The sequence below is a fragment of the Agrilus planipennis genome, unplaced genomic scaffold (genome assembly GCF_000699045.2).
Source record: "Agrilus planipennis isolate EAB-ADULT unplaced genomic scaffold, Apla_2.0 scaffold160, whole genome shotgun sequence".
NCBI lineage: Eukaryota > Metazoa > Arthropoda > Insecta > Coleoptera > Buprestidae > Agrilus > Agrilus planipennis.
The window spans coordinates 394,519-406,356 of NW_020440798.1; the positions used below are offsets into that span (position 1 = coordinate 394,519).

At 39.3% G+C, this 11,838-nt stretch overlaps 1 protein-coding gene across 1 annotated transcript in view; it reads left to right on the forward strand.

Moving 5' to 3' along the window:
* Positions 1-273: 273 nt before the first annotated feature.
* The window catches only part of LOC112906159, a 30,147-nt gene continuing 18,582 nt past the window's right edge, over positions 274-11,838 (forward strand). The window contains exons 1-3 of the mRNA XM_025979901.1: positions 274-291; positions 380-465; positions 1,448-1,616. Coding sequence (XP_025835686.1) covers positions 274-291; positions 380-465; positions 1,448-1,616 — 273 coding nt within the window. The remainder of the gene's footprint in view (positions 292-379; positions 466-1,447; positions 1,617-11,838) is intronic.

Here is an 11,838-nt window from a genome sequence, read left to right on the forward strand (position 1 = left end):
CACCTATCGCCACCACCACCCCAGCTGCTTCAAAGAATACCCCGTAAAGACATCCCCCAAAAGTCTTACGCAAGGAACGTGAGAGCAGCCCCCCACACTCCACCCACAAACCCAACCCAACCCCAACGCCACAACATCAGATGCAACTTCGTCCCTTCAGGATAAAATTCAGGCTACCGTCCAAGCAATGGTAGCCAGTTTAGTTGCCATCTTCGAACCACCCACTAATGTCTAATACAGCTCACCCAAATAGTCTTCCATTAGTTATCTGGAATGCCCGTGGCATTAGAGGTAAATTGACTGAACTCGGACACTTGCTTGAGGAAAAATCAATCGGTGTTGCATGCATCACCGAACTTTCTTATCCCACCAATTCAAGCTTTATGTCCCGAACTCCACAGCCTACAGAAGGGATCGTGAAGATTCCAGCGGCGACGGAGTAGTCATTCTCGTTAAGAATTCTATGTAACACAAGCCTATCTCTTTGGCTACCGACACTTGCAGTTGACATTGAAATCATTTCAACTTCCGGCCCTGTTAGAATTATCTTGTTATACTCCCCTCGATCAAATTTCAAACCTCCCCCTCTACTCCTACCAAACGTCTCTACCATCGTCACAGGCGACCTCAATGCCAAACACGTCTACTGTGGCTGCCAATATAGTAATAAAAAAGGCATATACTTCTTGCTAACTTTCTTAACTTCGATTTCACAATTGAAACCCCCTCAGATCCCATGCACTTCTCGGATTGTCACAATCACCTTCCAGATAACCTAGACGTCTTCCTCACAAGGAACGTTAACTTAGTTCAGACCACTTTCCTGTCCTAATCGAAATCGGCCGTCCAACTTACAACCCCCCAAAACTAACATCCTCGTTAGACTGTCTACATCTACACCCTTGAGACATTTTCCAAAATTGTATTCAAATTCACACAATAGAGGAACTAGATGAAGCTGTGAATCTCCTTTCAAACGAGATTAACAGCGCTATCAAGTTCTCCACTACTTCGCGCCCCACGCCCACCAAAGACAGAACCCTCCCGCAGACATTCTTGACCTCCTTAAGAGGAAAAACAAGGTCCGACGTCTGTGGAATAGACACCACGTCCCCGCACACCCTGCAAAACTAAACACCCTTTAACGAGAATTAAAAACTCGTCTCATTGATTTCCGCAACGCATCGTTCGATGATTGTATTGCTCAGGCAGAAACACACCCCCGAAGCACTTGGAAAGTGATGTGTTCTCATCGTAACAGAACTCTCCGTCTTCCGCCACTAAAACAGAACGGCTCTACCTATTCTTCAGACGAAGAAGAGGCTGCAATCTTCGCAGACTCTTTGTCTCCAGTGCTCTCCACCACCTAGTCCAGCGGACCTTGCCGACATTCACGAGCGTACCAAGCCGTCTCCCAAAACTTCATTCCTCTAAATTCCGATTTCAGACACACCACATCTCATGAACTCTCCCATACTATCCGTTCTCTGAAAAAGAGGAAAGCCCCTGGCGCTGACGAAATTCAAAACGGAGTCCTCAAAGTCTTGCCGCCAAGGCACATAACCGCACTGTGCAACGTCACAAACACCATCATGCGGCTTCAGTACTTCCTTTTGGTATGAAAAAAAGCCACAAAGGGAAGCCCCTCAGCTCTCCCTCAAGCTACAGGCCCATCAGCCTGCTCAGTTCGTTGAGTATAGTAGTTGAATCCATCCTTCTCGATCGGCTCTTACACCACGTGGAGCAAAACAAGCTTCTCCCCGATCATCAACACGGCTTCCGCAGGCATCACGGCACCGGCCACCAACATCTTCTCTATTTTTACTAATTCTTACCAATAACGAAGTAATAAGGTTGGAAAATACCTAAGATAAAAAATACTTATTACAATTGGGTCCTAAATTACAGAAGAAACTCATCATAAAATTGCAATTGCGGAGGAATCAGAAGTGACAGACGTCATTTGGTTAGTAAACAAAGTAAAAATGAAAGTTAGTAAAAGGATTATGCGAAAGTACAAGTATGAAAAACCTCTTTATACACAGAAATAGAATAAAAAGATTGAATACCTACGTGGAATATGTAAGGGAGCTTAGGTAAAGCATATAATCTCGAAGAGGATTCTGAACAGAATATCAAATAGATATCATAAACTACGTAAATCATGAACGTAGCATCTCAGGGGCCTGGACAATATTGAGATATAAAGTATCAGTCAGGAAGATGGTTAAGAGTTGCTTTAACCAATCATAATCACTTAATCGTCATACACAACAAATAAAAACAAACTATCACTTACTTAGGATGCCAATACGATCACAGAGATGATCCCCAGGTATTTCACTGTCAATATCACCTTACGGCACCTTTATCAAATATAGACAAACATGTGTGAGCACTCAAGAATACCTTCCCTCAGCATTTATCGTGCATCTTACTGTACAGGTCATATTGCAATAAGGTCAACTAGAAACAATTAATACATTAACCACAGCCAAATTAACTGTAATCATCTGCTTTACATTTATGATGCTATATAAACCTGATCTTGGAAAAGGGCAAACACCCTCTTCCTGCACTACCTCTGCAAGGCAGACCTTTCTGTCAAAAACTAGACTGAGGTCATTAATGGGTTAGATAACTGTACAACCGCAGCCTACAGTCCCCATTGCACCGCAGCGCTCTCAGACCCCAATTAACGACTCACCGCATCTTAACAGTCTAGGTAGCGTCCCTAATTATCTCATGAATTACTTTCAATATCTACATGAATCATCAACAACATTTTTACATAAAACAATCAATAAAATGATTACTAAGCATGCTTAAAGTACTCAGTGAATAACTCATCCTGATTTGCAGGTAACACAGGTAACAATCACTAATATTATAACATCCTTAAAATATGCACAATTATGGGAAAACACAGAGTAGCACAAGTGCACTTTCGTAAGTTCTACGCATATGTAACTTTAACAGGTCCTGTTTATTTCTTCATCTCGGAGAGGTTCGATCTCCCCTTGACTGATCACCCCGCATAAAGTATAAACACATGGGCAAATTAAGTAAATTCTATCCCAACTAACTCTGCTTAACTTAACGTAGAAAGAAATATACATTTCGACTACTATATATATACATCTTTTCGTTCACTTTTTGAACGACTATTTATTTACACACATATAGAAATAATAAAACCCTTACATTCGGCCATCCTGCAATTACTGCGTCCCGAAGTCACTACCTTGCTCATTTTCGCTATCATTGAAGTTAGACAGTTCAACTCCGTCTTCACCACTATCAGAGTCTGTGGAATCCGATAAGCCACTTGATGGCACCCAAGGTTTCATTTTGTCTACTGCTACACCAATGCGTTTATACTTAGACGTCCGAGTAATGCAATGAGTACCCTGCATATCCGTCACGATATAACGATCATTTGGTAACACTTCATACACTACCATCGGACCACTAAATTTGGATAAAAGTTTTCTGCTCGTATTAGATGCAATTTCGGTTTTTTCAATTAGCACTAAGTCACCTTTTTTATATTGTTTGGGCATCTTTCTTTTCCTGTCGTACCGTTGTTTTTGCTTTTCTTGCTCTCTCCTTATTTTTGTTAAAACTTCAGCACGCAGTTGTGTAATACCGTCGTTTAATTTAGGTATTTCGTCAATTTCTTGTGTTAAAACGGAAATCAAAACACCTTTAGGTTTGTATCCGTACAGAAGTTCAAAAGGTGTTTTGCCAGTTGTTTTGATTACTAATAGAAAACTGTACCTTAGAAACCTGTTCGCCCCAACGATTATCCTCTGGAATAGACGTTAATAAGGCATTCAATATCGTTCGGTTGAAACTCTCATTCTGACCATTGGCTCGTGGAGCAGCTACTGCGTAGAATATTGGTTTAATGTTCATTTCTGTACAAAATTCTTTAAATTGTTTGGAAGTAAAGTTCGATCCTTGATCACATACTAATTTAGCTGGTAAGCCATATGTGGCAAATGTTTCAACCAAAAATACAATTACATATTTGGTCGCTGTTGTCTTTACCGACCTTAAAATTATATATTTGGTACACACATCTACTAAGGTGATTATATATTTTTTGCCATGTCTACTCCTAGGAAAAGGACCTAAATGGCACAGCCACTTTTTCAATAGGATGCAAAAAACCTTCTTGGGGACCAGTCGGTTTTTTATTATATAAACAGGATATACAACATTTTATGTATTTTTCGATGTAACCTTTCCAACTCTAGTTATTGCCTTTTTTTGTTTTCGCGGTCAAGCATTTTAATATCTTTAATAAAATGCCTGAAATAGCCCGTTAGACCTAAAATTGTCTTACTTCATGCACATTATGCGGAACTTTAAATTCCTTTATGGTCAAAACCTTTGCTTTACCAGGTTGAATACCTTCAGAACTAATTTCGAATCCAAGGTACGTTACACATGTCATTAGAAGTGCACATTTGCTAAGATTAAGTGTTAAGTCAGCATTTCTCAATAAATCTAAGAGTAAAATAATTCGAAGTGGTCTTCATTCTGTCGAAACTGATCTCATCAGCGCGTCGCAGGCAGCACCGACGGAACACAGACCAACTTTTACCTGCTGTCTTAACAGTGCGTTTTATAAAACACTACAAATGGCGCAGTAAAACGTAAACAGAATGAAGAGATCCAAAAAGATCGAAATCGCGATCCGCGTCTGGCAGTTTCGACAGAATGAAGACCACTTCGAATTATTTTATTCGATTAAGCTAACGTGCCTATCACGTTGAGGTTGGTTACGCCGGGATTCGTTTTCAACAAGTAGATATCCACACAAGTGGACCTTGTTGGAGCATACGTAATCCTAAAATGTAGCATCGTGCTACAGATGGCGTTTACTGCGCCATTTGTAGTATTTTCTAAATCTAGGACTATCTTCAAATTTTTAAGACCATTCTCCACGTTGTCGGAGTGAATTAAAATGTCATCTAAGTAGACGGCAAAATTTTGTTGATAACTCTCTGAAATACAGCTGGAGCATTGGTCAAAACAAATGAAACTCAATTATATTCGAAACATCCATCGGGAGTTACGAAAGCAGTTAAATGTTTACTGTCTTCGGCTACCGGTATCTGATGATATCCTGATTTCAAGTCTAAACTGGTGAAGTATTTGCTGCCTTGCAACCTATCTAGTTGGTCATCTATACGTGGCAGAGGGTATAAATCTTTAACAGTTAAACTATTTAGTTTTCTATAATCTATACACAATCGGTCCGTGCCATCCTTCTTCCTTACTAGAACTAATGGAGAACCGCGGTTTGAGATTCTCGAATAATGCCATTTTCAAGCAACTCTCCATAAATAATAACCACTTTTTCTTTTTCACTGTGGGACATTCTGTATGGACAACAAGTAAATGGTCTGTCTTCTTCTAATTATGTTTTCATTTCATCACCTGTTCTAAGTGTAACGATATTTTCGTAGCCTAGGGAGAAACAATATCTATATTCTTAAATTAATTCGACTAGCTGCTTGCTTTCCATATTTGAAATATAGCCGTGCTTTATTTCGTCCAAAGGCAGCATTGGACAATTCTTGTCTTGGATTTTTAAAACTTTTTCGGTCACTGGTTTTTGTTTTTGAGTCCATCCTCTCGCAATAAGTTGACCTTTCTTTAGTAAGATATTGTGTTCGGACAGATTAATTAATGGTATGACTCTTTCACCTGTATTTGATCGTTGAGTATTTAAAACAACCTTTGGAATGCAGTGTTCTTGATTTTTCTTCAATCGTAAACTAGCATCGACAAAAGCTTCACCCAAATAATCTGACGCACTTGTAATGGGCACGTTACACAGATAATTCGGCGGTATAAGTGTATCTTGATGGGCTAATAAGTTTATTTTTAAGGTTTTATTTGTAATAGTTTCACCATGTAACTTTTTAAAGTTTTAGTTTTTAATAAGTTTTGCTTCCGGTTGTTTTTTAAACATTCTACCTACCACTGTACATTCAACATTATCGACCTTAATTTCACAAGTAACTGTTCCTAACGACGAAATTATAGAATTACCGTAACCCTTAATTAACACTATTTTCGTTTTATCTACACTTAATTTTAACTTATCTGCTTCACTTTTAATTATATTTGTGCATGAACTACCAGTATCAATATACATTTTAATTGGTTTTAATTGATCAATCCATTCTTAAAATATTTAGTATTATTGTCAACAGGTTCAGCATCTAACCTTAATATAGTATTTTTAGCATTATTGAACGACTTATTTTGTTTCGCATAACAGCGATTTTCACTGTGTCCCTTTTTATGACAAAAACCACATGTGATATTCAGTTTACAATCAAAGGACTTGTGACCAATATCATTACACTTGACGTAGCGTCCTTAATTATCTCATGAATTACTTTCAATATCAACATGAATCATCAACAGCATCTAAAGTAATCAATAAAATAATTACTAAGCATGCTTGGAGTACTCAGTGAATAACTCACCCTGATTTTCAGGTAACACAGGTAACAATCACTAATATTATACCATTCTTAAAATATGCACAACTATGGGAAAGCACAGAGTAGCACAAATGCACTTTCGTACGTTCCACGCATATGTAACTTTAACAAGTCCTGTTTGTTTCTTCATCTCGGAGAGGGTCGATCGCCCCTTGACCCATTACCCCGCATAAAATATAAACACATGAATTATAACGACAATTTCACAAGCGTGTTTTTAAACACTTTATTTATTTCAGCACAGAATTTTTACAAAAAATGACTTAATAAGGTAATTTAGCTTTCAAACTAGCATAGTTTGACAAAAACTTAGAATCTGATAATAACAACATAAAAATGAACTTATATAGTCATAAAATTGATGGAGAACGGTGTTAATGACTAGCCATAGGGTTATTGTGAGGGCCGATGCAATAATGTTAATGTCTAACTATAGGGCAAATGTCTAGGTTGATATAACACCTCCCCCGTTAAGCTTGATGACCTCATCAAGTTACATAATTTTAGGATGGATTGAAGAGTGAAACTGGCTGGAGTTTAGTGTATTCTCGCTGGTCGTTAAGTTTTTCTTTCTTGTTTTTTCAGGTTTGGTACATTGCTACAATTTGTTTTCTATAACATATCAATAACCGTACAAGTAATATTAAAAATTAGAAAATTGCAGTGATAGAGAGATGTCCATAAAACACGACAGGTCATAGATGGACAGGTGTTTTTTCTATTTCTTGAAGCATTTGCTTCATATCTTCTGCTTAGGTTGGAAATTTATCTAAGAGTTGGACTCCTTTTTGGGGTTTTAGTATCTCGATATGGTATTCCTGTATTTTGACGTTGGCGATAACATCGGGTTTTTTCTTAAAAAAATCTTGGTTGATGACGGTTTTGTCATCGTAGTTGATCATGAAATTTCCTTTTTTCTGCTTCTTGGAGTCGATAACCCATTCTTGGTTGGTGGTAACGAGAAGACTTCCATTATGAAGTTGATATACTTAATGGTATTGTAATGTTCGTGGGTTTAACAAATTAACTTTTAAGAAGAAAACTATTTATTTACACTAATTATTATTGAACTTAAAAACACTATTAAATGATTACTAAACTTAGGTAATTATTCTATTTATTTACACTACTGTTACTATTCACTGTTCTATTCACTTCTATCACTGTCAATTTATTTCTTGATTTACTTCTGCAACAGTCAATTTATTTCTACTCTTTCGGCGATCGTTTCTTCCTTTATATACTCTTTTGTGTCCTTTCTGAAACTATCTCGAGCTGTCTGGAAAAGTTTCGTCTTCTTTGAACTGTTTAATTGCTTTCCCGGAACGCAGGTACGACACACATATTTACAGATACGGCGCACATGAAGAAAGGCGCCCGCGGCTAGTCGTCGAATCGATAAGCCGCTCACACACACGTATGCCCAATCGCACACAAACACGCTCGTGCTCGCTACACTGCCCTCTCCTTAAGGATGTTTCGTCCCGAAACATTTCATTTTCCGTTTCGCAGGATCATGCCGGAATCTGCAGTTCTCGCCTTCACGACATCCACCCCGGGAATAGAAGTAACAGTCTTCTCATGGTTGGTCCGATTCGGGTTATTACTGCAAACTAAAATGTCTATTCCAGTACGGCGGAACAGGACTTCGATCATGTTCAGTTCTCCAGAAGATGTCTGCGGAGTTCCATTACTGCGTCCCAAAGGTCTCTATAAATGGGGTTATCAGAGCATCTTCCTTTAGTTACCAGGTAATAAATATTGCGTCGTCCGTCAGGCAAGCACAACAGTTTTTTTCCCTTCTGTACTTGGTCTTCAAGATGTTCCAAACCGCCAAACTACGTTTGAACTCGGACGCGATACCACGGCTCATTCTGAGATCCTTTCAAACGCAATGGGCTAGAGAATATTCCTTGGATATAGCAAAGAGGTCTCGTCGGATTTTTTGCGTCATTCCAAATTTCCTGTTTACATGAGAGCCTTCCTTCGTAAACTCATCGAATCTGGGCTCGGAAGGAATAGTTCTTAATAATCTGGCCCGCGCCTCCTCTTCATTTGCACCGGCGAATGGAGCCAAGCGATTAAAATGGACTACCTTCGGCTTCCCATTTGGAGTTTTCTTAATTCAGTAGATCACGTCGTTAATCCTCTTCACTATCTCATAGGGTCCTTCCTAGTTCTGTTCGAACTTAGGTGATAGTCCACGGTGACGACGAGGATTATACAGCCAAACAAGATCTCCAGTTTGGTAACCACCTGCTCTAGCCTTAATACCGTAGTTTTCTTTAATCCAGTCACTAGCAATCTGCGCATGCAGACAAACCGACTCGTGGATATCGTTAAGCTTTCCTCAGAGGTTGGTAACATAATTTTCTCCAGCCAAGTCATCTCCTGGTTTACAGCCGAATTTGAGACCACAAGGTAGCCGTAACTCCGTTCCTAAAGGGACACTGGCAGGTGTTTGGCCAGTCGTTTCGTGGACAGATGAGCTGTATGCCATTAAGAATAAAGACAAATAGCGGTCCCAGTCCCTTTGGCGATCAGACACTACCTTGAAGAGATATTTAATCAAGGTCCGGTTCATTCGTTCAACTATGCCGTCCGATAGTGGATGGAGCGGAGTGGTTCGAGTTTTCTTTATTCCTAGGAGCTCGCATATTCCACGGAATATAGCCGATTCGAAATTCCTCCCTTGGTCTAAGTGCAACTCCAAGGGCACCCCAAAACGACTGATCAACTCTTTCACCAGTTCCTCAATTATGGTTTCCGACTCTTGGTTCGGAAGGGCATAGGCTTCAATCGACTTGGTAAAATAGTCCATAACGACCACGATGTACTTTTTACCTTTCTCGGACTCTGGCAATGGACCCGCCACATGCATTGCGATTCGTTCGAAGGGGCCACCGACATTGTTTTGACGCGTTGGCGCCCTTGGCCTTTTCTGTGGCCCATTACTCGCGGCACAGGTGGTACACTTCTTACATCAATTCTTGACATCTTCCTTACAGTTCACCCAATGAAATCGCTCTCGAACTTTCCCAAGCGTCTTATTCACTCCAAAATGGCCACCAGATGATCCATCATGAAGATACTGCAACACCTCTCTGACCTTGTTTCGAGGAATAACCAGTTGCTTCCTATCTTCTTCTCCATTTGGACTTTCAACAACACGCTTCAGGATGCCATTCTCCAAAACCATTGAGTCCCACTGAGCCCATAACGATTTTAGTACTAGGGTACAAGAAACTTGCTGCCACGTTGGCTTTTTTCTGTCTTTTTTCCATTCCATTATCTTCTTCAAGTCCGGGTCGTTTTCTTGGTCGTGTTTTATATTGTCAGGTAACCATTCGTCATCGATTACCGTGACGCGTAGAATTGCCTCTTCGTTCTTTTCCATTCGATCACACTGCTTGCAGTCTGCTTGACAAGATCTTCTGGAAAGTGCATCGGCATTCTTGTGTCCGGTTCTAGGGCGGTGCTCTACGTCAAAATCATATTCCTGCAGTTTCTCAATCCATCTAGCTACCTGGCCCTCTGGATTCTTGAAATTTAGAAGCCACTTTAAAGCTGCATGATCGGTGCGGGTGAATTTTCGTCCATACAGGTATTTATAAAAATGTTCTACACCTTTGACTACAGCCAGCATCTCTCGCCTAGTGACGCAGTAGTTTCTTTCGGCTTTTGATAAGGTCTTGCTAAAATAGCCGATTACCTTCTCTTGGCCATCCTGTAACTGCGAAAGAACGGCTACCATTCCCACATTGCTGGCGTCGGTGTCCAAAATGAACATTCCATTGGGCCGAGGATGTCCCAGTACGGGGGCTGTGATTAAAGCCTGCTTCAGTGTGTCAAATGCCGTTTGACAATCCGAATCCCAATGAAATTTGCGCCCACTTTCAGTTAAACGTGTCAAAGGTTTGGCGATATTGGCGAATCCATAAACATAAGTGCACAATCCCAAGAAGCTTCTTATGTCGTGCACATTTTCAGGCACTGGCCATTCCTTCACCGCCTTTATCTTTTCTGGATCCACGGCCACGCCCTTCGCTGATACAACATGTCCCAAGTAAGAAACTTCCTGGCACTTTTTCGGACTGAGTTTCAAATTGGCCTCACGTAACCGCTGGAACACCACATGCAAATTCTTTTATTTGTTTGTTTTATTTGGAAACTAGGAGCTCAAAAGCGTTTATAATTTTGGTGTTAATTTTATCTTTACAAAAATAATTACTAGCTTCAATTAATGTACAATGTTCGAGCCATTTGGAGATGGTTTCAAAACGGGTATTAAGTTTAGATAGCATAAGGAGAAGAGAGTTGTCTTGACTCAGTATAGGATATAGCTGATATAATTTAAATGTAATTGACATCGATATTGGAAACTGAATAATTCCGGTAATCAAGTCATTTGTCAAGATCATGCTTTGTTTATTGAAAGTTAAATAGACAATAGGATTTTCTTCTACAGAATGTGGCAGTAATTGCGTTTTTGAATAAATTTTTAAAAGGTGTTTCATCATTTGTCGTATTTGGTTATTAAAAACTAATTCGTAATTTACAATCTTTTCTCTGGCAAATGTTAAAGAACGTTCTACGGCTTGTACCTGATTTAGTAAAGTTTGCGAAATTAGGATAAATTTTGTTATTAATGTTTCGGTATTAAGTGTGTCAATTTTTCGTGTAAACTCGTTAAAGGTTTCATTAAATTTGGTTTGTCGCAATGATTTCATTTATATATTTTTTCATATATTTTACGTTATTTCAAATAAACCGACAAATAATAGTCGGTATTAGTATAGGAATAAGACAGCATTCATTCGATTCTTGTAACCAGCTTTCTGATAATTATAACATCGCATTTTGCACGTAGGCAGGTCATAAAATTGACCGATCGGGCTAGGGTTTATGAGTCTTTTGTCCGGTTCCATCCGGTCGGGCGGTAGTTTCGACCACGGGAAATTCCTAGGTTTACGTACATTTCAGATGTCTTGTTTATGTGTATGCATGTGCTGGTTACGAGGAACAAATGTTGTTGCCATTACTAATAGCATTCGGGTAGCGACCCTTGTCGAACGCACAACATCTTGTCTTTATCAATATTCCCTTTTTGTATTTCGTTGTTGTAATTCAAATTCTAAAGTTTATTAAATCCAATAGTAAATTCAGTTATCCAGTTTTTTATTTTACTTATAATCTACAGAAATTACTGTGTCAAATTAATTTGGGGCACAGTTGTGGTCTAGTGTATATAGGAGACTTACAATCTCCTTGGGAACTTTCCGTATGCTAAGTCCTCAACTTTTTCCAT